The 26,256-nt window shown below is 37.6% G+C and overlaps 1 protein-coding gene across 1 annotated transcript in view; it reads right to left on the reverse strand.

Annotated features, from left to right (window-relative positions):
• Nucleotides 1-26,256, reverse strand: part of FRY (FRY microtubule binding protein) — a 129,224-nt gene that overhangs the window by 96,216 nt on the left and 6,752 nt on the right. Inside the window, exons 2-11 of the mRNA XM_010728931.3 lie at nucleotides 18,198-18,251; nucleotides 10,372-10,511; nucleotides 8,101-8,191; nucleotides 7,626-7,705; nucleotides 7,416-7,496; nucleotides 6,288-6,456; nucleotides 3,851-3,943; nucleotides 3,656-3,754; nucleotides 1,501-1,602; nucleotides 300-403 (exon numbers count right to left, since the gene is read on the reverse strand). Of these exons, the coding sequence (XP_010727233.2) occupies nucleotides 300-403; nucleotides 1,501-1,602; nucleotides 3,656-3,754; nucleotides 3,851-3,943; nucleotides 6,288-6,456; nucleotides 7,416-7,496; nucleotides 7,626-7,705; nucleotides 8,101-8,191; nucleotides 10,372-10,511; nucleotides 18,198-18,251 (1,013 nt within the window). The remainder of the gene's footprint in view (nucleotides 1-299; nucleotides 404-1,500; nucleotides 1,603-3,655; nucleotides 3,755-3,850; nucleotides 3,944-6,287; nucleotides 6,457-7,415; nucleotides 7,497-7,625; nucleotides 7,706-8,100; nucleotides 8,192-10,371; nucleotides 10,512-18,197; nucleotides 18,252-26,256) is intronic.

A 26,256-nucleotide genomic window follows, 5' to 3' on the forward strand; every position in this document is an offset into this window, starting at 1 on the left:
ATTTGTTCTGATCCTTAGCTAAAAAATTCAGTGCATTTTTTTTCACTACTATATTATGACTAACAAAAAACTACTTCTAAATTTAATGAGGCAAAGAGTGATTTTTTGTTCTTCCACAAGGTGGGCAAATAATGAACAGGGACACAAAAGGGAGTATTTTATTGTGTACTTTTGAGTGCTTTTTTTTTTAACAGCACGAATAGATTTAAGTCAAAGGAGTTCAGGAGAACTATAACACCTCTTCATTGGCAAGATCTGCTCTGCAAGTCCTGATTATCGTAACAAATATAGCACCTTACCTTTGGGTAGCTGTATTGCTTTCACATTTAATTCTGATCATGTAAACCCACAGTAGTCTGTACAGTGATTCCAGTGCAACTCGAGCCATTTTGGGGTCTTTATTCTAGAAAAAAAAAATAAAGTTCAGGCAGAAACTAGAGAGGGAGTTCTGCACTTAGTGGATGCCACGATTCAGAGTTTTTACAGTGACATTACAAAAAGATATAGCCCCACAGCTGCCCAGTACTCTCATCCCTGTAGCTGCAGGATATCTGTGCATTTGACCTACCTCTCCCAGTGTTATATAAGCTGTCAGAAAAGCAAAATATCAAGTTAGTGTGAATACAGATTACAATTTAAAATATCTATTTGAAAACCAGCTCAATTTGACTCTGAAAAGAAAATGCTGTCCTTAGTTGATTCTGTGAGTATAAAAGTGTTGTCCTTTGATGCAGACCTGGTATGAAGGACATAGCAAATAATCAAAAGAGAAAGGCCAAAAATCTGCGAATTCTTAGGGTGGCCTAGATAAAGTTGCATCTGGAATTAATTAGATTTCATTGGATTATCTGTCTGGATTGCCATTTATTTTTGGAAACTTTTGAATTAGCATGTGATTTCTGACTGCTTGGTGATACGCAGTTTTCCATTTCAACATCCAGTTAACTGAGATCCCCTCCATCATGTGCCTCCAAACTGAGACAGTGATTATATATTCTACCTGTGCCTTCTGCAAAGGTCTCCAAACCACTAGCTCAGCAAGTGGCAGGAAAGAGGCCCTTCATTTCAGCTAACCACTTAACTGCTTAGGTAGGGTTGGGACCATCCTTTCATTTGGATCCACTTTAAGTGCAGAATGGCACTCTAGTTATTGTGGAAGTAATAGGTTTGAGAATACCTTTGTGAAAAAAGCAGGTTAATATTGGGCCAACTTTGGTAAGTCACTCAAGCTACTTTCAACAATAACACCTGCCTGTGTCACAGCTGTTTGACTCAGGCTTCATTTGAGTAAGAAAAACAGGGGGAAAATTGAACTAGGCAGAAGTATACTTAGTTTTTATCAACAAAATCTGTATAGCTAACTACGTATTGTCAGTGGATAAAAGTATGTATGGATCAGCTAATGGCAAGAATCCAGCATGATTACCTAAAATGCAACATATCAAGATACCAAATATTAATTAAGTTTTAATATGGTAGTTAAAAACAGAAGATACTAACCTTGAGATTGGACAGGCAGTTGTTGAGGAAAATATGCCATCTGTTTAAAAAGAACTGCTTCTGACTGACACAAAGTAGGCATGTTACCAAAGGGTACAAAGCCTAAATAGGAAATGGATGATGATATATATTATTCACACGTCTACAAAATATAAAAATGATTTAAAGGAGCTACTGCAAATTTAAAAGTTCTCAATCTATCATTTTGTGCAACATTAGTCAACAAAAACACATTGTTAACCAGTACAAGTTAAAAATGATCATTTCTCTAAAGCTGTTAAAGATATGTTTTACAAATACATAAAAACCAAACAAATGCCTGTTTACAACACAATCATAAACCCAAAGAAGGGGCATAGTTTTAAAGGCTGACAGGGTTAATTTCTGTCAATTAAATGGCAAAAGATAGCATGGAAACATCCACACCTTATTATAAAAACTGCAGGACCAAAACAGTTTGTTGGGATTTTTGAGTACTCAATTACTTCTCAAAATGAGCAGTCATGACATTTACTGGGAAATGTGTCAGATGCACTGCTGAGGTGTGCTAAATTACAGGCCAAAGTCCATATGGCAGAAGATAACTTTTTTCAAAGAAGATTTTCTTACGAGATTAATGCTATTACAATAATAGCTGAGTACTTGGCAGGATCACAGAGCTCAGACACCTACTAAGATTGTTAAACTCATCCTAACTCTGAGCCCTCGGATGGAAGACACATAAACCATCTCCTGAAGTTTCCTACTTCTCTCTGTTTACTATCAAGAGAACCTCAGCTAGCTCAGACCAGACTCTTTCAGACAGAAAATGAGGTCCCCACCCTGCCTGTTCAGTAAATGTACTGATTCACAAAACACTGATCTCAGAAAAGAAGGTCCTCCTCAGACTCCAAAGAGCGCATTTTCTTCCTGAGGTCTGAAAGTATGCACTGCAGCTATTTCTGCTGGCTGTTTGCTTCTTCCCTCCTCCTCACAATGTTTGCATTTCTAATCACACCCTCCCAAGGATCTAGTCTATTTTGTCACTTTTAACTATGTAGCTTCCAGTGTGGTATGTGTAGACAAGCAATCAAAAGCTAAGCCCCAGCTGTGCAATCCTTTCTCAAGCACGTACTATTGACTTTGGCAAGTACAGCCACCAGTTTGGGGAAGTTCTATTTAGTGTGAAAACTGTACAGTAAAGCCCTTGCCCTGCTATAGTTTCAACAAGGTTTTATTAACTTGGCAGAGTGGAATAGAGCCACACAAACACAAGCAGAGAGAAATCAGAAATGTGTCCCAAGCCTCCTAGTAATTCAAACAGAACCAGAACTGCATCCTGGAGAATGCTTAGGCCGTTCCCTAGCATTTGTGTAACTGATGCGGGCAGTGCAACGGTGGCAGGAAGTAGCAGCACACTCCTGCAGTCCTCCCAGGAGATTTGCTAGCACAGGGGAGTAGCAATTGCCGAAATACCTGGAAACAGGTTAGTCTTTGGGACACTCCCCTACAACAAGAAAGGAAGGACAAACGACAACTTTCCTTACTTACAAGGCCCAAGGCTTCAAAATGGATTAGCTAACACCACAGCGCTGACGTGCGCTGACCCAGTTGGAGAGACAAACTGCTTAAGGCAGCCAGCGTCAAACTGACTCAGATCTTCATTTAACTCAGATCAACTCATGCTTCCAAAAATACACTGCAGAGCCACTGTTCATCTCACAAGAAAAAAATGACATAGAGAGCTGCACAGTAGCCAAGTTAGGGATTTAAAAGGACATGTGTTATACATATTTTCATTCTTACGAAATATTATTTAAGCCCCATGAAAGAGTTGTTCCCACATGTCTCACTTGACAAGAAATGAACTCTATTCTTTCTTCTTTCCTCCTAATGTTTACACATTAATAAGTACGAGAAAACCTAACGGCTTAGTAGTCAGAGCCCCAAAAGCTGAAAACATCTGCCTGATTCAGACTGATTAAGATCATACTCTGAATAACATAAATATGATTTTTTTGCAGAAACAATAGCCTACCCTGCAAACAGAAATGCATTAGCTATAAAGTCAAACAGAGAAAAAGTTTTGCAACTAGTTTTGCGAATTTCCCAAGAGCCTTGTTAAAGGGATATTTCTGACAGTGAATTTTAGCCTCTGCTTCTTAAAGTTACTAACCAACGAGTGCTTCTTTCGTGAAGAAAGTTCAAGTGTTGTATCATACAGGCTTTCAACAAAGTTCCTCAGACAGGGGACATTCACTTCATTTTTAACAGCCTGAAAGAAAATGCCATGTTAATGAAACGCTATTTCTCAAGATGTTTTTATCTAATTTAAAGAAATTATGCAAACAACCCCCAAAATAAAACTCACAGCAGCTACGGGGACTAGAATTTCAACAAACAGTCCTGCCAGTGCATGCTTGATATCTTTGTCTTTAACTTCAAGGAAATAATGTGCACATTCCTAAAACAAAAGAAAACAAGAAACATAAATTGTGTATCAGCTGGAATAAAGACATCCAAATGTCTGCTCAATGCATATCAAGAAAACAGTCTTGCCAAGCACAGAGAAAATACTTGCTCTGTGTAATAAGTTCTAAATTTGCATTCTGCTACAAGCACAAAGCAGAACACAAATCAAGACCAAGGATCTCTTGCTCCAACCACTGTGACCCACAAACTCTCTCCTTACTCCAGCTTTTCTGGTTAGTGTTTTGGGGATGGAAAGTGAGATGGACGCGGGGGCTGATCTCATGCCTTCCCTCGCTATATATTCAGGAGCAGGAAGAATACTCCACACAGTCTGCTTTATGTAATGCTCTGTAAGGCCAGAAAAGCAGTGTATTTCTCCAGTAAGATAAAGTGGCAAGGAACAATCTTACAGCAAATATGTTGGGATGCTATGGTGCATTGCTGATGAAAGATCAGAACATAACAGTGCTATTTCCAGCCTGCAATTGGGAATCGAGAGGGAAGATAAAAAATGCACTTTTGTCCTAAATGTGCAACAAGCTACTATCCACACAACTGTGCTGCTCAGGATGTGAGGCAGAGAAGATAAGCATCTGCTGTTTCTGTTAACTTCTCTGAGAACAACAAATTGTATTGGTCCAGTTACTTCTCTCTCTCTGGGTCCAAGGTCCCAAAAGCCACTGACCTTACGAGGAAGGTCCCCACTGACCTTTTTTCCCTGCACATGCATATAGAACAGTTTACAGATTAGATCAAGCATAGTTTTTCCTGCCTATACACAGGATTCTACATCATGTATCTTCAGTCACTGCAGCCACTGCTGCTACATTGCTGAGGCTCTTGATCAAAGCCAGTAGCCTTCATGGCCTTCTCCAGCTGTGGTGAAAGCCAGGGTCTGCCAGAGCTCACTGCTGAGGTCAGCTCACCATTTGAAAATGTCTCTCTCCCAAAGTGGAGCTGGTATGACAGAGCCTGTAGCACTGTATGTAGATACTTAAACAAATAGATGAATTACCCACAAAATCAAACTATATACGTGTTTTATCAAATTGAGCAAAATTGGTTTTCATACACAATACAGTGCATCTTATATAAATCATAAGATGCACTGTAGGATATATAACAATTAATCAGGTGCTGAGATACTCCAGTGATGAATAAGGCAGAGATTATTAGCATCCAGATTTTGAGCCTAATGCATGAGAGCTTTACTAACTTCCAATTTCAATAGCAGTGAACACTGGATCCCACCAGCGCCGTGCAGTAAGAACACATCCAATCATATTACTTGTGCACTGAACACACACTGCTTTGATGTGTTGCCATCTCTGAATAACTTACATGAAGTCAACACATAATTAGCTGCATTCATATATCAAAACACAAGGTAAGAAGAAAAATGAACTTTTTCTGTACTGTTAAGTATGGTTTAAAACACTGCAAGATTCAAATATAATGTGATTCACATTCAAGGTTTAGAGAAATTATTCTGCATACCTCTGTGTGTATGCATTTGTATTCCAATGCCAAATCCTCATTTGTCAGCATCTAATATTAAATATGGTTATTTTTCATTCCACTGACACCATTAATAAGCTGATCTTATATGGAGATTTACTTAAAACATTCATTTTACTGGATGACTGGCTACAAACTCTGCATGTATGAAGATGATTCCAAGAAAAAAGAGCAGATAAAAAGGTTAAGCAAAACAAACCTGCTGCAGGGCATACAACCTACCATGTTTTACCAGACAGAAATGTGGAAATGTTGAAATACATAAGATTTTCTTTTCACAGAATGATATGTTAGTTTAAAGCATGCATGCCAGACAGACTATGCTCTGTCTTTGTGGTTCTCAAACAGAATGGGTACAGGATACCCTATAGAGGAAGGAGCATGAAGGTGTGGTGGAAGGTGACAATCCATCCAAGGGAAATTCCATCCAGCTTTTGCCTCATTTCTTTCTCTTCCTTTGTGGTTTTCTACATCAGAAATTCCACTCCTCTTTGGCAACTATGTCCAGGGTGGAAAATTCACTTTGGAGGCTGTGAGCAGCTGGGCAGGGACGCAGGGCAAGGAATGGCTGTGGGATGCCAGTATACGAGGTCGTGGTTCTACTCTTTTTGTTGGAGAAAAACTCTTTTTGTTGGAGGACAGGAGATGGGGACTTGAGTGTATGACTCATGACAATTTTAAATGATATATTCCTGAGTTAGGAGACTGGAGGACTGAGAATTATGTGTGGAAAAATCCCCTGAAGTATCACAACAAGAAAGATAAGGGGCCTGCTCTGTAAGGTCTGAGAAGCGCAGCTCTATACTTGAAAATTTTACCTGCATAAACTGAAGAGAAGCTTCAAAGTCCTCCACAGGATACATCTTAATACGGAAGAATTTCATTCCCATTATGAGACTGATAATGCTTTGAACTACATATGGGCTTTGTTCTTTATGCCGTAGCTCTTTTAATTCTGCCATGAATTTCTTCTTTACAGCAGGAAATCTAGGAATTCATATTGGTTAGTTACAAAACAGTATACGTTCATGTTTGAAATATATTGTAAGGCATACAAATGGGGAAAAAGCTACAGAAAATTCACATCTGGTTGTAAAATATTTGGTGAATAGATTTCTTTCTGTTCAGCTTTCTTTTACTTCTGACAAACTCAGAAGAAAAAAAAAGAGTACAGCCTGATTTTAGTCCTTATGGGCCTTATCTTTCCAATTATTCTCCACTTGTGCTTCCTTTTAATATTTGAGCTAACAATATCATTAAAATAGCCCTATCACATTATTAAAAAAATTCAAGTTGAAAGATCATGAAAAGTACGTGCAATGTTTTCAAAAGAAAAGGCTTAAATGATAACCATGAAAATATTCGGATAGGCCATTTTTGGCTTTTTGTTTTTTCTAGCAGTCATTACAATAACACTAACTACAGCTGAGGATAGGGGGCAGAGATTGTGACCATTTTTTATCTCTCTCATGAGTCTGCTGATATTCTCTATCCATAAGAATCATCTACAGGATTCAGAGAAGTTGCATTAAATAATAAACTGAAATAACTACAAAAAGACTTTAAAATATTGCTAAGTTGCTGTAGCCATTTAAGGTTTGCCCAGCTAGAGAAAAAATAGCATATAGAAAAAAGACTATTTGAAATAGCTCTCTTCAGCACTTTGGGGTTTCCACAGCCATCACTGGTGAGATAGGGAAAATAATTTTGCTAATTTTTCAGTCTAGTTGAGTTTATTTAGGATCACTGGAACACACAATGGATACAGGAAGTCTTGGATTTTCTGGACCTTATGCTCTAGACCACCTGAATGAACAGAGGACCAATGAGATGAAATGATTTATTGCGCACTATCTTTAAAGAAATTGAGAAAATCAGAATGTTTGCATACTAAGCAAATAAAACTACTCGGATTTCCTTTATGAACGGTATTCAATTTTACTCACTTTGCTTGAGCTAATACACCTATAACTTCTGCATATAAATCTGCGACAATGTGCATATTTCCAGTGTTAGGACCAAGGTACCTAGCAAGAGAGAAGAAAGAATTCTGTTTGTCAGTCAGGTGTCTGAGAAAGCATGATGCTTAAATGCAATCTACACAAGTCACCAAGTAGGTTTTTTTCACACAATTTTGGTATGAAAAAGAGCCTTACCCTTCTTTGTATTTAAAGTGCTTGAAAGCCAAGTTAATAACATCGTGTACCAAAGCATCTATTACAGGATGAAGTGGAATCTGAAAACACAAAATAAAACATAAGTGGTACACATATAGTACACTTTAAGCCACCTCAGTAGTAATATTACTTATGGGTGCAGCTAGCTAATAAAACAGCTGAAATCAGCTGTCCCTTCAAAGTTCATTTAAAATTGAAGATAAATACTTCATCTTCAAAAACCTGTCTAAATGAAGTCTGCATGAGTGCAGAATGCTACGTATGCCACATGTGCAAGAAAGTCAGCAAAGAACAAGCATTCAGGGGGTATCTCACATTTTTATTAGATTTCTGAAGATAACAAGAAAACAGAAACAAAAAAATAACAGAAACAAGAATCCTAAAATTAGATTATAAGACAAATTTTGTAATTTCCATGATTTACTAGTTAATACATAATAGAAGAAATCCATACCTGTTTCAAAACTTCTATTAATACTAAAGAAAATATAAAGTCAATAGCCAGATCTCTTCTTTCCATTAAATAGTCCCTTTGCTGTTCATCACTGCAAAATCAAAAGAAACACACCATTTAGGAGATCACATTATATGCTTTCTTCGGTTACACATGTAGTTAACAAGGGATTATGTTCTATTTTCAAAACTGCACTACATTTCAGAAGTAATGCACCAATACTCTCTTAAAATCTGAGACAGATAAAACAAATCTAACTTGCTACATTCACCTTTGTTCAGATATTGAAATATGACTTTCCATTTTCTTCTTTTTTCAGTTTAAGTATGCCTGTTCAAGGAAACAAAACACAACAAAAAACAAGGAAACCTGGATTCTATACTACAACAAATGGGTTTGTTTCAATTTCCTTGCTGATGGCATCAGTTAAACAGTTCTCAATTACACTTGGAAGGCAAACAATAAATTATTTTGTGCTATCAAATTCAGATATAGACTTGTAATGAATTTTAAAAACTGCCTTTGAAGTACTGATGGAGAATTCATAACCAAATCATATATATTTTTTTGAAACTGTTCCAATGTTATTTTTTTCTACTTTGGCATCATTTGCCTTATATAAAAATACATTCCTGGTGAATCTGAAGTGAGTAGCTTGCAATAGAACTACAAAACATATCTGTATGGATCAACTGATCAGAGTTACAAAATGCACTGAAAAGATGACCTGAAATGTAAAATTCTTTTTTTAAGATTCAATATTCAACAAACAGTCCCGTACACCTTCTGAGGGAAGTACCACTAACTTCAGTCAGGTTTTGAGCAGTAGATCCCAGCACATTTCTCAATAATTGATTTTGGGTGTATTTATGTACTCTCAATTAAGAATGTGTTTAAAATCTTTGCTTGATCAGTGTTGAAATGAATTATTTGCATTTTGATTTTCTCAGTTTCTCATTAACTGGAGAAAGGACTGCTTATATGTACTTTTTGTAATACTATCAATTGACAGAGTGGCCTTGGTTCACTGTTAAACTGCCTTTCAACTAGATTTTGAGTGGTGTTCCTGAAGACTTCTGTGAACTTTTATATAAACTGTCTTGTAAAAGTCTCCTATATGGGGCAGTCAGCACAAAGAGGCATTTTACGACAAGGATTCATCTCATGCCAATGCACAAACTGACGAATCATGCTTTCAAATAGCCTGCTTACAATCACCGTAAAGAATCTAGGAGAGTATGATTCAGGTCCATACCTACCTTTTTGATATCTAAAACTAGCTCTTATCTCTTCAATCCAGCAACCATTGACTTCTGTAGATACTGAATTAAATGTAATCCTTCCAGTACAGGAAGGGAATTTCTAAAGAGGAAGGAGACAGATTTTTTACATGGTCTAATAGTGCTAGGATAAAGGGGATGGTTTTAAACTAAAAGAGGGGAAATTTAGATTAGATGTCAGCAATTTTTTACTCAGAAGGTGATAAGGCACTGGCACAGGCTGCTCATGGAATCTGTGCGTGCCCCATCCCAGGAGGTGTTCAAGGCCAGGCTGGATGGGGCCCTGGACAGCCTGGTCTGGTGGGTGGTGTCCCTGCCTAGGCTGGCTGGAATTTGATGATATTTAATGTCCCTTTCAACCTAATCCATTTTATGACTCTAATCTAAAGAACTGCCAATGTGTTTCCAAACACCGAGTCTGCTGTTTCAATGAAGTGTGTAGATGTATTCACAAAAACTTTAAAGAATGTACTGTACTAAACGGTCAGGACTCAATGTCAATCAGTTTACTTATTGCCAAGGAACTCCTGATATCGTAAGAGATCAATATATTTGCTCTGGGGTTTTTCTTTTTGTCTGCTTGTTTGTTTAAGAGTTAAGTCGATGTTGCTAAAGCTCGTTAACCAGAGCAGAGTCGTTTGGATAGAGAAAAGCTGTATGTCAAATTTCTCTGACAAAGCACAATGCTGCATGAAAAAACCTCCTTCCAAATGTCAGAGAATTATTACCTGCTCACGAGTGAAGAAGACATAGCTTATACAAGCCACTATTTAAATAACATGGCACTATACAAAACAGCAGTGAGAACCAGTGTCTTAGCTAACTGCAGCATAATTTTAAAGACACAATTACTTCATTTATGTTAAAGCTGAGAGCAGATTTCCAAGAACATGAAAATAATTTTCAAACAACTGTAAATGTAGAAAAGCTGACAGGTGAAATGTAATATAGAATCTGTCACTAGCACATGTAAACATATTAAAAATCATACCTTTTGGATTTAGTACTTGTTCTTGGTCTGTACTCATGAGATTCATCTTCTATGCCGTTCTGTCTTTTGTACCAATCAAACAAAGTGCGCAGAATAGAGGGCAGGCAATATTCTGAAAGTGAGCTCATTGAGCTTATTACCTACAGGGAAAATACAACAAAGCAAAGAGTGATCAAGATTCCCCTCTACCTTCTTCAAAAGAAAAAAAAAAAAGACACTAATTCGATGGTTCAACATTTTCTTTCTTGTTTTCACATATTTTTTCAAGTTATAAAATCTATGGTCCAACTTAAGGTACCTAATTTACCTAATATTCAGCATTTCCTCTTGAAGTATAAGTACTTTTAACTGGCAATACTAAAATGCATAAAAATGTTTATCACATCCTCAATAGTAAAATACCTAGCTCTTCAAGGGGCTTGTTTTTATGCATTACACAACACTGATATTTAATTTGAGCTCACTGTAAGGACAGGAGGGGAAAAGGTGACTAATGAGTGGTACTGTCTCATGGGTTGTGTGTGACTGCTGAATGTCCCTCCTGAAGTTCGTAACAAATTGAGAAAAACCATGAATTCTGAGATAACCTTAACTAACTGGCTATGCAAATGCATCTTGCTATTAGGATCATGCACGGTAATTTAGACTTCTCTTTTCCATATGCTTTTGTCCGTATTTCTGTGAACAAGTAACTAAAATATAGTTAAAAGTCATTCCTTAGAAGTCCCTGAATAAGCAGTGTCAGTATCATACCGGATAAGAACGCTACTGCTCACTTGATATAAACTTTGTCACCAATTACAGCAACATTACTGAATATTTTTGAACTGTTACTCCTGAACTATGACTTAAACTTCCTATTACAGGAAACCATAAACCAGCAATACGTGAAAGATCAGAAGCTTGGGAAAATAAACAACTATAATCTTATCCAAGAGGACCATATAAGTGTTGAAACTGAACGCTAACAGCCACTGCATTTGAGTAAAATTAAAAAATAAAAAACAAAAAACAGAAAACTATTTAAAAAATGAATGAAATCCTGATCTGGAGTTTTGTGACTAACTCAGGATCACGAAGGGTCTGATCCTACAAAGTGCAGGAGTTGAATGTACTTTGTGTCAGGTAGGCTGATTGTGTCAGCAGCTCTGCCAGGTTTACTCATCTGCTTAAATGCAAAACAGCACATTCGAGTGGTGTGGAACAACAGCAGTCTTGTGTCTTGCAGAAGACTAAGCCCATGTGAAGTCTCCGACTAAGATGAGACCAAAACCAGGAATCTGAGCACCGTTCACACCATTCTCAATGTCAGTCGTGCCTTAAATGACAATTTTAGTGGATGACAGCTTAGATAAAATAACTCTCATCTCTTCTTTCAGTTTTTCAGACTCAGAATTCAACTAACTCATAGTGACGTGGTCTAAAGTTTAGGAAACATTTTGAGGATAAAGTATGATTGTTTTGATTGTGTTCAGATCTTATGGTCTAAAATTAAATATAGAGCATTAGAAAGCTAAAAATGAAAGTTTATGTAACAGTTCCATTTTAGGAATGCTCTCGATCCAATATACATTATTATCTGAAATAGAAAACAAGCTGCTGTGGAAAATGGGATGGAGGCCATGCTTGCAGCAGTGACAGCAGGCCTTTCAGGATGAATTACTACAGTGGCCCAGGCTGAAGGATAGCAAAGCCTTTAAGCATAAGGCTTCAGAAGAGATCTTAAAAGACACGAATCAGCCAGTGCCAGAGCAGACGATTCACTACCTGCTCAGACATTTCAATTGCTTCTTTATTGTTTGCTAAAAGGTTTTCTGAAGCTGCCACAACAGCAGCTGTTCATTATGAGATGCAATGAGAAACAGTTTCCTGAAGAAACAGTTTCCGTAAAACCCAGAAACAACAATGTTTTCTGAGAGAGAAGCACCTATTTTTAAGATCACAGCAATGCTCATAAAGAAAATGCATACTTGAAGCTCAATATCTTTTAAAAGATCGCAATATTTAATTGCAAGTAGAAAATTGTTTCAGCCAGGTGTCCCCATAGGCTGTCTATCATTGCTCTTCCCTCAGTTTCAGCTACACAGTTTCACTCCCTATAAAAAGTCAAACTGAATCCTGTTAAGTCTCCCCAAGCCATACCTTCTCTGCTGAATTTACAGTGTGTGCCTTTAGCAGGGATAAAAGGTCAATATAACTTTTAAAAAAATGTTTCTGTCATTGCACTTTTAAGACAGGAAGGAAGGGTGGACTGGGCAAAGACCTGGCTCTCAGGGAACAGGAAGGGAGGGAAGTCTAGCCAGCGTCTTGGTTACTCAACCCTTTCATTTATTGGAAGTCCAGGAGGGAGATGAATTCTAGCTCTGTGCTGCTCCTGAAAGGGAGTGCACAGATGTACAAGTATGTCTTTGTTGTACAAATGATCATGTTCTTCCATCATAAATGAACCACCTACTGTATTAACTTAAGGATAAGAAATCTGCACAAGCGTGGAGCTGTTTAAAACTTGTGTTCACAGAGCACTAAACATACTTTATGTAAATGCTTAATATTTATTTTGGATTAATATGTGAAAATAAACGGAATGAAATTCTGTCCAGATAGTTTGCTACAATCTATACACTTTCATAAAAGTCTTGCTATACTGTCAAAATAGGAACCTAAGAAATGTTCCCCCTAACAGGATGAATAATAATGTTTTTCATTTCACATATGAATTTCTACCTGCTTTAACAGCAAATGCATCCAAAACTGAATTCTCCTTTCAATAGCATCATTGATCTACTGACTCTCTTCTTTTCATACACCATATTTATCAATATGTATGTCAAATGTGTATTTGATTGCCATTTTAGTAAGGCAGAAATCTAGTACTTCATTTTTGCAGTTTTATTTTTTGCTGAGCTGTTATTCAGAGAGTGTCTGCACACTCTGTCTTCAATTCATTGTGTATACTTAAAATAATGGACATTACAAGAGAGGCTACACACTTTTTTATCAAAGCTACTGAAAGAATTAGAATTTGATAGATGTTTTCTTAGCTATATTTAGGATACCCATAGCCATGGAATAATGCTTTCACTTCCTTTAACATTTTTTCCATCAGTGCATGTCTATAACAAAACCCTGTAACTATAAATAACACCAGATTCAAGGAAAATAAAAGCTACAGTGAAGTTCATGTTCCTTGAAATTAATTGCAGAGTAATAATGGTCAACAGTAAGACCAGGATTTCATATTCAATACATTAAATTAAGGGGATAAAGTTAATGAAATTTCTATTTCAAATAACCTACTCTTGGAGGCGAGCGTAGAGAGATGAATTACATTAAGCTGTTATTAATGTAGGTATGTGATGGAATTCTTATTGGATCCTTGGAGACAGAACTTTTTTTTTTTTTGCACGTGTTAAGATTTCTAAACAATCCAACGCTAATCTAAAAATCTGAAAATACAACATTTGATGTAAACCGCACAGCTGAGTTTGTGTAATCTTATTTCATTCATCTCTCTGTTCTAAACATTTCCGGGGGCAAAAGTACATGTCTCTGGGAATTGTTAAAACTGGTAACAGAAAGTTGGAATCACTGGTTTTCATTTGTGTGAGTAAAAAGATTGTGTATAATACTGTTTAGTTCTTTGCACATTGTTTCAACTCAAACCTTTGAGCAAAAGCCAGGTGTTGTCCTATGTCCCCATTAGCATCATTTCTTTTATTTCCTCTAATCATGCGCCCTACTACAGAAGGACCACACATAAGACACAGTGAAAGGGAAAACACAAAAGGGGTAGTAATGGTGATAGGACGATTGGACTAGAAGATCTTGTAGGTCCTTTCCAGCCTTGTGATTCTATGATTCTATGAACTGCAGTGCTGCTACAGTGATGAGGGTATGATTACTCACTCACTACAGCTAACAAATCTCATTTTGGATGGAAATAATCATCAGCACATTACCTACCCCAGTTAGGATGTTATGAAAAGGGACACAGTCATTAACATGTTTCTGGTGTCTTATTTATTTTTGGCATTCCCACATTTTTTTATTACTAAATGCTTACTTTCCTAGCTTGACCTGTTTTGCCTTTTTCCAATCCATATTCTCTAATTTAAGGCACTTCTAAGAAGAGAGAAGCGTAATTAAAATGATTACAAACTTTTCTGTAGATTGTGCTGAAACTCTCACAAAAGAGACCTCATACGGACATGAAAGCTAAGTCTTGCTGTTAAAATGTCACTTCCATGGAAGGTCATGAGTAGGGCCAAAGTATAATATTCATGCTGTATTTTTATAGGGAAAAATGTCTGCAGGTTGGTCCAAGAATACACGATGCCCTTTTTCTGCTTTCAGTGTCTCAATTCACAGAACGTTTCTATTCTGTGCAACAGAACATACTTTAGTGTGGCTGAGACAAGACTAATAAAAATGTCTCCTTGGGTGAGGATGAGCCTCTTGGATAATTATGGTTTTTTTTGCTCTACCTTTTGATCCTTTCATGTACTGCAACTTCATGGTTTCCTGTAAGAGGAAGCTTAAGTCATAGTTCAGTAGTACTATGTTTAATAACATTCCTGTAATTGGTGAGACAGAGTGTGCTAATGCTGGAGCAGTACAACTCTTCGCCAACAGGCAAGTAAAGTTGTCTAACAAAGAACTCATAGAACATAACTTTAAATAGATAATAAAGATAACATATATGGAAATTATATATTCTCCAGTATGTGTTTTCTTTACACACCTAACAAAGAAAATACAGCCAGTGTAAGGAATCCAGTTTGTGAGGCTAATAGTGAGATGTTCTGCAAGTCAGGATAAGTGAGATTACTTCATACATTGCTCAAGATACTATTATGAGTTAAAGGATGTTGATGCAATTGACAGCTAGACAGAACCACAGGACAATACTGTCTGTCTACCAGGAGACACTGATACTACACCCATGTGGAAAGAAACAGTATTGTCTGGCATCACCTCATCAGCTATGCATGTGCACTGCCAGATCCCCAGATCCTGGAGCTGTGATCACAACCACAAACAGAATTCCTAAAATGGTGTTTGAGAACAGGCAGAAGAGAGTCTCATTTTCTGACAGTCAGAGATAAAGCTGTTCAGGAGAAGTAAACAATGCTTTTAAGATATATTCCTAGTGGTTCACAAGTTTCAACCTTAAACTTCATTCTAATTGCTGAAGGTAGCTAAAGCTCCATTCTGCTTGTTGTAAATTTTGGCAAAGGGTATTTTTAAAGGTAGTTTTTTCCATCTCTGAAGCTGACCTGAAATTTAAAATTGGGCTATGCCTTACTTTTGCTGCTTTTCAATTTACAGTTAAGATGCAGCTCAGATATTTTAAAAGCCTCGTGATCTGTTCACTTTGTTTTATCCATCAATTTCATTTGACTTGAATACAGGCAATTTGTTTGAAGCCTTCGGAATCTGATCTGGGAAAATTAGGCTCTTCTGACTGTGCCATTTTTAATGCCTTCAAACTGAAAACCAAAACTGTTAGATACCACATGAAAGTTAACATGCTTCTTGGTAACACTTATTCATGGGGATTCCTCAATTTCTGAATTAAAAATGGCAGGGATGTTATCTATTGCCTTTTCTGTTCTTGCTAGATAATTTTGTTTCTGGAATAAATACCAAAATTTTCCAAACTTGGAAAGCAGAAACAAGGGGTTATCAAACTGGTCCTCCTTCATCCCACATATTCGACATATTCAAGTTAATTTATAAAGTAAAAAAATGGTTAGAGCTAAAAGCACAAGGCCTCTAATTTTTAATATTGGTTTTAGTATTGTACATTATCACAATATTCAATGTGTCCCAGATAGATCAGAACTTAATTTTTAATATCAGCAAATAATATCTGCATTTTCACGACAATTTTATAAAGCTGACGTAGTCATTTGTAAAACAGCTTTGTAACACTGAGATGCATTGATCAAATAAATTGAATGAAATATGATGACTAAAAAAAGACTTTTTGCTCTATCTTACTGTCCCTACTCTAGCTGAAATCTGTGTAATCTGTGACATTTTAGAATGAGTTTCTGGCTACAGCTAACCCAGTGGGTTACATTGGGTATAAGTGAATCCCACGAGCACTACAACAAAAAATGATTGTGCTGTGTAAGAAGAAAACATAGTAAAACCTAACAAGTGAAACACTGCCAAAAACTCGGGCTGACATAAAGTCTGAAATTGTCAGTTTGGATAGTTTCTTTGGAAAATTTCATGGAAATGAAAGCAAGGTTTTCTAAAAGGAGGTCTAAGGCAACCTCAGGTCTACAGTTTTTCTGCCATCTCTCTAGACATAGCTAGGTAGAACTCAGATACATGGTGAGAAATATACACAAATGTTGTATGTAACAAAATGTGCCTTTGTTTTTTAGTCTGCATTTGTTGGTTCCCCCATGGCCCAATGATTGAAAGTAAAATGCCACAGCTGGAAATGCAAAATTGCTTCACTCTAGGGAAGTATACACTATCCACACTAATTGATCTTGCATTGATTGTTCAATTTTCTATTTGCCAGTAGTCAGGAGAAGTGTTAAGTCTTCTAACTCTTCCTTGTAAAGGGCTACAGTTTGCCTAACCATGAATATTTAATCAAATCAAGGCCACCCATTATGTGTTTGCTTAACACACTGAACACACTGCAGGAACAGTATCACAAGTTTTGCATATGGGTGGCTTAATTTGTTTTTCTTTCCCATTTATATCTGAAACTCTTCCCACAGGAAGGGAAAAAAAAGTAAAAATATCAAATTAAGGTCAAAATACCACACAAAAAAAATCATTACCAGTCACGATACTCACAAAGCAGCTTCCTTCTGCCTACGGTGGATGGCTTCCCCAGAGGCTGTGGTCAGCAGAAGCAGGCAGGATGCTCAGAACTGTAGGACAGCAGTCCTGCCCTTTGCCTGCCTGGACAGCCTGCTTGACAGCCTTTCCCTCCCGCAAAAACGGCTACAGAACAACCTAGAAAGGGTTATTTTGTCAAGCTAAAATTATGAAGTGAGCCTTTCTGGATCTCGCAAGGCATCTCTTCTTCTGGCACAATATATCTACTGTACCACAAGATTCAATAAAAGTGGTTCAGTTCATTTTGGGTTCTGAAGTACTACCCATATCTATCTCCTCACCCAAAGTTATATGTCTCAGTGTAGTACTTGCAGCTTATGGCATTAGCCACAACTGCTTTCAGGTGATTCAGTCACTGCTGCTACGTTCTTCTGTCCTGTATTTATGGCACCACCAGCAGCACAGTGGTGCAGGCAGTAATGGCCAAAGCACAAAGTTCAGTGGTGGGAACTGAGACAGGAATGGTGGAGTAGCAAATGACTTTGGTTTTTTATGACACACCTTCTGTCTATTCCTCCTCTTTGCTGGGGGTGAGTTTTGGCAATCTTTCTGTTCCTTAAATTCTTTTACAACTTTCTTTATCTCAAAATAGGTTACTCATGTAGTATTTTTTTCCTAGATTTTTTTTTTTTTAATGTCTGGGGACTATGAACCTCTTCCAAAAAAACAGATATATCAGTAAGATATAGAGGTTCCTTCAATCCTCAATCAGAGGAAACAGGCAGAAAATAACACAACAAATATACCACAAAAATCAAGAAATTCTATGGCAAAAAAGTTTGAAAATAATGGAAAATACTCCTAATTTAAAACAAGAACGGTTAGGCAAAGCACTCCTACTAAAGTACATTGACAGATTTTATTTTGCAGTGTACTGTGACAGTATTATGACACTAGATTGCTTTTCAAGTATTTGTCTTACAGCTTGAGAAACAATTTCATTCCAAGTGTCTTACTTGATCAAACTGGGGGTCTTCTCCTCGTTGCAGAGATTTGGTCAGTGGCTTCTCCTAAAAGAAAATATATTAAATATGCATTACTTAAAATCAATATTATAATACATTCTACCAGCTCTAGTATTATTTCTGTTAGATTTTTGTTCACATAATTTCCCATCTGATCCCTTTCATGCTGGAGAGACTGTTTTATGTGAAAGAAGACCAAGGCACACATATAAACTAATGCCGATAGTGTGTCTTTAGTGTATTCAAAGAAAGGAAATGATTAACCACTTATTACATCTTATTTACGTGGTGTTCATACTGATAACTAAATACTAAAAAAAATACTAAATACTAAAACTAAAACTAAATATAAAATACTTCGAAATAGTAGAAATTACACAGCTTTTTCTCCAGTATATACCTAAGGAGCAGTATTTACCTATAGGATGTACCATCATCTTACACTACTACCAAACAGTGCAAAGATGTTCATGTATCTCTAATATTACAGCACACAGTGAAAAAAAGGTGATTTTACATCAGATACCATAAGATTCATTTTTAATGAAGACTGCTGTGAAAAAGTGACTGCGTTATGTTAAAAGAAAAAAGGATTTTTTTTTGCTCCATAAGCACTGGTTATATTTCCTTACAGATGAAAACCAGTAGCAGAAGCAGAAATGGAAGCAAATTTTCAACACACACTCTCAAACTACCTGGCAAGGCCAAAGAGAATGGCACAGATCAGGAGTCTCCATTTACCTTTACAGCATTTTTTTGCCAAGCAGGCTCAATTACTGTGGAATGTATAAGTAAACTATTATACTCAACATTTATTAAATTATCAGCCTCTGCAGTGAAGGACCCAGGAATCCTTGTATAAACCAAGTTGAACACTTTTTAGCAATGTGCCCTTGCTGCTAAGATGACTAATGGTATTCTTGCTGCATTAGGCCAGCAGGTTAAAAGAGGCAATTCCTCTCTATACCTCATTGGTAAGGCTGGACCTAAAGCACTGGGTCCAGTTTTGGGCTCCCCAGTACAAGAGAGACATGAACATAACTGGAAGCATCCAATAGAAAGCAACCAAGATGGTTAGAGGACTGGAAAATCTCTGCTATGGTGAAAGGCTGAGAGAGCTGAGACTGTTCAGTCTGGAGCAGAAGAGGCTCAGGAGGCAGTAGTGCCCTGTGCCAGGACAAGAGGCAATGGATGCAAAATGGAAAGACTTGAAGTGATACAAAATATTTTTGTTATTTAATGTTGCCTTCTGCAGAAAATGTTGTCCAGTGTCATCTGCTGACTGATTTTGAAATTAATTATGCTGATACACCTAATGCCAGCTGGCAAGGAGTCTGGCTGCAGAGTGACAACTGTATCCCCTGACTACCTAACAAACAGAAAAACTGAAGTATTTTCTATGAGTCACTGATTTATCCAGGACAGTCATTAATATTTTTCATTGTTACCTCTAATGTATAAAGTTACTTTTCCAGGTTACATTAGTAGCACAACACCTATTAATTAGAACTCTATGACTAGTTTATTGGTAATGAACAGACACTGCCGTATCTTGTAGCCCAGTAACAGACACATGAAACCACTCCACAGTCCTCACCCTCCACTGGTAGCTCAGTGCTACTCTACTGAGCTCTGTCTCATGGCTGGATGATATTTCTTTTGTCTGCTGCTCATTGAAATGGAAGACAGATCATCATTCAAAATTATTACTGAGTTCATTTAAAAGTAAAAAATTTCTTAACTCTTCATGGGTCCTGGACCATAAGAATTGGTGCAGTTTATTAAAAAAAAAACAACTACATAAACTTTCTTTTTATTACTACTAATTTTCTTATTCTGTTACAGAAATCTTGTGCTACTGCAGTGAAGTTTCGTAAGCTCTTTTTCAATAATTTCTGGACTTTGGCAAGCAGAAGCTTTGTGTTACAATGCTTGATGCTGCAACATTGGCTTGCAAAGCACTTCATAAAATTGTGCAAAAACGTGTTCAGCATTCCAGGCAGAAATGAGATGTGAATTTTTCATTACATGCTTACCTGTAAGAAGACCGTGCTTAAAACAAAGGAAGCCTCCCTGCAAACCTAGGTCTGCAACTACAACCCTGAAAATACCCTGGTTACCTGCACCCTGCCTCTGGATGCACACACACCTCACAAATACTTCAGTAGCTGATGACAACACTCCTCAGGGGCTGTGCTTTTGAGTTTGTGAAGATCCCTCCTTTCAGAAAAGGCAATGTAACTCTTGCCTTCTTATGGGTCACTAGATCAGGGATTCCCACAGTGTGGCACATTCACTGGAAAGCGTCAGACACACTGCATGGTGCACCAGGCCCAGCACTGTTAGCCAGCTGAGGGAAGGGCTCATCTCCTCTGCTCTGCTCTGTGTGGCCTCACTCCAGCACTGGGTGCAGTTTGGGTGCCACAGTACAAAATGGACATAAAGCTATTAGAGAGTGTCCAAAGGAGGGCTACAAAAACGGGTAATGGTCTGCACACTAAGGTGTGTGAGGAGTGGCTGAGGCCCCTGGTGTGCTCAGCCCAGAGTAGAGAAGGCTGAGAGGCAGCACTGAGCTCTGCTCTGTGTGACAGCGACAGGGCCCGAGGGAATGGCATGGAGCTGCGTCAGGGGAGGGCAGCTGGGGGTGAGGGAAAGGGTCTGCACCAGAGGGTGGTGGGCATGGAACAGCCTGCCCAGGGCTGTGGGCATGGCCCCGGGCTGCTGGAGCTCAGGGAGCACTTGGAAAATGCTCAGAAATATGGTTTGAATTTTGGGTAGTCCTGAGTGAAGCCAAGAGTTGGACTCGGTGATCCTTGTGGGTCCCTTCCAACTCAGGATTTTCTGATTCTGTGACTCACCTTCACAGGCTATGCAACAAGCTTGGCAGAAGCAGAAGGCATCCCAGGGATGGAAATGAGCCAGGGACACCTACCAAAGCCAGGAATGGTTCTGCTGTTCTAACTTCCCAACATCTCCATTTTAAGGCTTTTTCTTCCCTTCATCCCCTCCTGCACCTTCTTGCCTCTTCCCCTCTCTTGGTTCCCTTGGCAGACAGCTTCTGCTGCAGCCCTCTCTTGCCTTTTCCTCATCTCCTGCCTGGGGGTCCTGGATGCCCCTGTGCTGATTGCATGGAGCCATGCCTGTAGTGCAACCCCGTCCTGGGAGCAGGGTGCCACAAAGATCAGCTCACTGCACCCTTGAAGGAATGGCAACAACCAGCAACACCGTGTCTCTCATATCTACCAGTTTTTCCCTGTTTCTGATTCTTCCAGTTATCCAGCACTGTCTTAGCACAGAAAATTAGAAGACAGGAAGTGTGTTTCCTGCTACCTGTAAGAGACTTCATGTTCTGCCTTACCTCAAATACATGCAGGTATTCTGAGAGTCCTTTAAAAACGGTATTTTTTCTTTATGCAGTTGGTCATTCTTGTCTACTGTAAACTACTTTACATTTCTACACCACTTAGCTGAAATACTCTTACAAATCCTACCACTTCATTTCATGCAATGTTTTTGACATTACTGCCACAGCAGCTACTATGTAAAGTATTTTTCTACTCACAGAAGACATTTTCATTACATACCAAAGCTTCAGGACAAGCAAATACATAGTTCAGAAGCCTAATAAAGTGAAATTGCCTGTTAGTAAAAGTTTCCATAGAATTCTATTTATCCTGGATATACACTCATTTAAAAGTTTTTAAAATTTAAAAAATGTTTTCCAGACTCGAGGCACTATTTTATTTTTATTTATTTTATTGCCCATCTAACTCAGAAATCGCAAAGAAGCCCTTTTATATGATAAGCTGACTCTGAGTCTCTGTAGCTATAATACATCCTACAGAAAGGTCTTCCAAATTTGAGCTGAATAAGTATCCTGAATTAGGAGCCAAAGCATACAACCACAAAATATGAATAAAGAAAGGTTTGATTAATGTGAAAAGCACAGAGCTTTCTGGGCTATAAAACACATCTGAAAAATTACAAAAGAATGGAATCTCAATAATAACTTTCCCACTTTCAATCACTAAATTAAACATCATAATTTCTTGTTTGATGTGCTGCCTTCAATTGTACACTATTTTTTACAAACTGTAAACTTCCATGATATGGATACACATCAGAAATAAGTGGGAAAGATCAGGAAAGACAATTTTTCATTTAATATTTGAAAAAAAACACTTTTCAATACATAAAATCCAAACTTTTTCATCAGCAATGCTTACAAAACAAAATGCTCACCTAAAAATTACTTTCCTTCCACAGTTACACTGCTAGAACATTAATAGAATCTAATAAAACAAAGTATGTTGAATATACAATAGCAACTGTATATTTTATCACATTTGGACAAACAAACTAAATAAAATATTTTTTATTTATCTAAAAAGTAAGGTATCACTCAAGTCCTCTATTAACATAGTCAGAGTAAAACATTTCTGCACAAGTCAGCTACTTTTAACAGTTAATATATTAATGCTTTTCCAGGTTGCTACACAAATGTAATTGGATAAATTTACACAGGAATAGCTTTTCTAAACCACCTGTCACAGAACTGAATGTTCAGGGAAACAGGAAAACAAAATGATGTTGTACTGCCTATTGAGTTTTACTATATCACTGTGTTATTATGATAGATAATGTCACTTGAAGTTACTTCTAACCTCACCATTAGGCACATTATTCCTACTGAACTGTAACCTGTTGTATTATTGTATTACTCACTGTGATAAAACCCATTTTTTTATTAAGAGCATGGGGAATGCAAGGCTATTCTAATATAACTACAGCACATGCTAAAAGCAACTGTACACACTCAACTGTGTAGTTTGATTGGATAGAACAGTTAGCAAAAGACAGCAGCAGAAGAATGGAGCTCTTGTAAAATGCAGACCACATCCAACTGCTGTAGCTAGAACATAATGTAAAATACACGTAAATGCAATCTTAAGTACCAAAAAACCCCAAGCATAATTCTTTTCTGCCTATGAGTGCCCGCATGAACTCTGACAGAAACCGCATGTCCTTGTCCTGTATTCTTTAGAGGAAGAAAGAAGGGTGGTTGGTGTCTCGTAGGAAAAGCTGTTCTCCTAGCAGAGCTGGATCAAACATACTGCATTTATCATTTTGCCATTGGTTGTTTGTATGTACAAACATAAGAAAATGTAGTGCTGCCAATTCTGTGCCCACACGGTGAGTGAACTATTCTCTTTATCATCTAGGAGGAAATGCCACTAAGTCAATTTGTTTCTGTAGCCTGGGCACGTGAACCATTACTCTGTGTAGAAGCACCCACCTACCCTTCAGGTGTTGCTATAACACAGGGCTGAGCTGACCTACCAGCCAGCTGCCTCTAAAGGGAGCTCTGTCTGCCTGGTCCCTGATTCTACATGGCTGGGTGCTCGTCTCCTCACTTACCATGCTCCCTGCTCATCCTCCACTGAGTAAGCTCATGTGGTATTTACCTGTGTTTTACCTTCTCAAAAATTCATCTACGGTCCCATAAAATAAGCTATTGTACTGAAAATGATCCTAAACTTTGTCTGAAATAATTTTAATCTCTAATTTACCTTTTCGCTATTTAGAAATCCCTCCACCCCTAGAAGCTTAGTTAGTTTATATCAAAGTAATTAAGAGAGTCAAGCTTTCTGACTTAAAATCAGTTTACTCTGATCGTCTCACAGATGTTGCCCACCTGGAGCTTTTACCAAACAGGCAATTATTATCCTACATTTTCACAACTTTCTTTGCATGCCAGAAAGCCATCATGCATAAAAATACAACTTGCCAATCTTTAATTTACATCGTTGCTCCGCTCAGCATCAATTAGCTATCAGATACCTACATAAGGTCCTGTGTCAGGTACAGAGATAGTAAAACAAACATTATAGGGTACTTCCTTCATTAAGTTTTGAAATTAATCAAAAGGAGATCCTAAACACATACTCATACACATAGTCCCTGTGGTTTCTTCAAAAAAACCCCCGCAACTCTGCATGAAACAATGTTACAGACACTGAAAATGTTAAAGAAAACAGGGCTAAACTTCCTGTAACTTCTGAAAATTAAGTATAAAAGCAACACTGAGCATTTATAAATGCTTGGTATTTCAGATGGGGAAAATCAGCTTATTTCAAGTGGCTACTAAATATATAGAGAAAAATTCTGTATCTCCCCAAAGTTTTTGTTTTAGTAAAGTCAGGTCAAAAACATTAATTACAGATATTGCACAAAAATGATGAAAGGTGCATGTTTAGAAGACAAACTCAGTACTGGTCAGGAAACCACACTATTCTTTCTCAACTTCTCTTTCTTTTTAACAGCTCCTCTGTTTCATTTTCGCGGAAAAGACTGTGCCCAGTAGTGCTGCACTGCTGAAGACAAAACTGTGTAAGAAAATTTCAGCTCAGTTTCAAGCACAGGCTTTCACTCATTGGCACTGAATCTCGCCTCCTTGACATCCACTTCATCCACTACTGCTGTGACTCGGCGATGGCTTCTGTCATCGCATCAGGTACTACAGGCTCATTTTTGCCTCTTTATCACACTCCTCACAATGGACATCTTTAACGCAACAACATTAAAATATGGACTCTCAAAAATTTTGGTTATAAGTGGTATTTCAGAAAAAAAAAAGGCAAAAAAACCAAAGAAGTATCAAATTTCAAGAGTAATATTTCTGCTATTACTACCAGTAAATTCCAAGCAAACTAAAAAAAAGAAGGAAACTCACTGATTTTTTTTCCAAGCTATCAGATGTGCAGTGAAGAAACTAGCAATACAACTTTCTCAACAGAACATGCAACAAGAAAGAAAACATAACCACAAAAATCAAATATGAAAGTTTTCTTGTGCAAACAACTCAAGAACTCTGACATTCTTACCTGAGCAGTAAAAAATTCCTAGACATGCCCTCAATTCAGTTCAATAAGAAACAGTCACAATTTTAAATAAAGGTTAAGTGCTGTTAAAGATATATGGTTTACTGCAAAAAAATCCAAACCCAAAATAACCTAGTGCTGCCAGCATTTGTATATTCCCTGTTATTTTTCTGTTGCTAAGTAAGGTGCTTTCTTGTAGGTAAAAAGAAGAACGTCCTTTTACAAAGGTGTCTTGAGCTGAAAAGAGCTGATGGCTACCTCTGGGCCAATTCTGAAAGAAATATTTTTAAGACATATACTTTTTTAATTTGGAAAATTTTAAAGAGCATAAAGGATGATTTTACTGAAATTAGTGCTAAGCTGTAGCACAACCACAAAAGGAAGTTTTATTGTCTGTTCATTGTCTGTTATATTGTCTGTTTTCAGAGTTTTGTGCCAAAAGGAATACTTTGTAAATGAATGAACTCCAGACCAGGTTCAAATTCTCTATCTGAATACATGCAAGTGGTAAAGTCTGGGCTAACACCATACCACTTTCCCTCATTTTACCCTGATTTTAACTACTCCAGCTATCACAGTGACTTACACTCCTAAAACAGTTATCACCTTTATTGATGTTTGTAAATTTGAACATGCATAAGAAAACTCTAAACATTTTTATATCAGTCCTTGTTGTTTCACAGAACGGCTGGAGTTGGAAGGGACCTCAAAGATCACGTAGTTCCAGACACCCCGCTGTGGGCAGGGTTGCCACCCACCAAATCAGACAGTAGGTTAGAGTGCCCTGGGTCCCATCCATCCTCACTCTGAACACCTTGTCCTCTGTACGAAGCCATGAAGGAGGCTTTCTGGAGTCATAAACTAATAAATAATGTGATACTTTATAAGACATCAGTCAAGAATGGTGACACGAGATGCTGTATGAGAGCCTGAGATCTTTTGCCTCTAAGTCTGTGGGACTGGAATAAAAATGATGTTCTGAAAATAACACTTGATACAGGAGTTTGTAACTTATTTTAATTTATTTAGCCTACTAAGAACAATATACTTTAGAGATCTGGAGTTCTGGATCCAAGACTTTTGCAGGAAATTGCTATTTAGAGTCCTGTTTCAGTTGTTTTAACATGGCTAGGCAGGTGTCATCAGCCAATACATGTATTTGAAAAAAT

This window comes from Meleagris gallopavo, chromosome 1 (genome assembly GCF_000146605.3).
Source record: "Meleagris gallopavo isolate NT-WF06-2002-E0010 breed Aviagen turkey brand Nicholas breeding stock chromosome 1, Turkey_5.1, whole genome shotgun sequence".
Taxonomy (NCBI): Eukaryota; Metazoa; Chordata; class Aves; order Galliformes; family Phasianidae; genus Meleagris; species Meleagris gallopavo.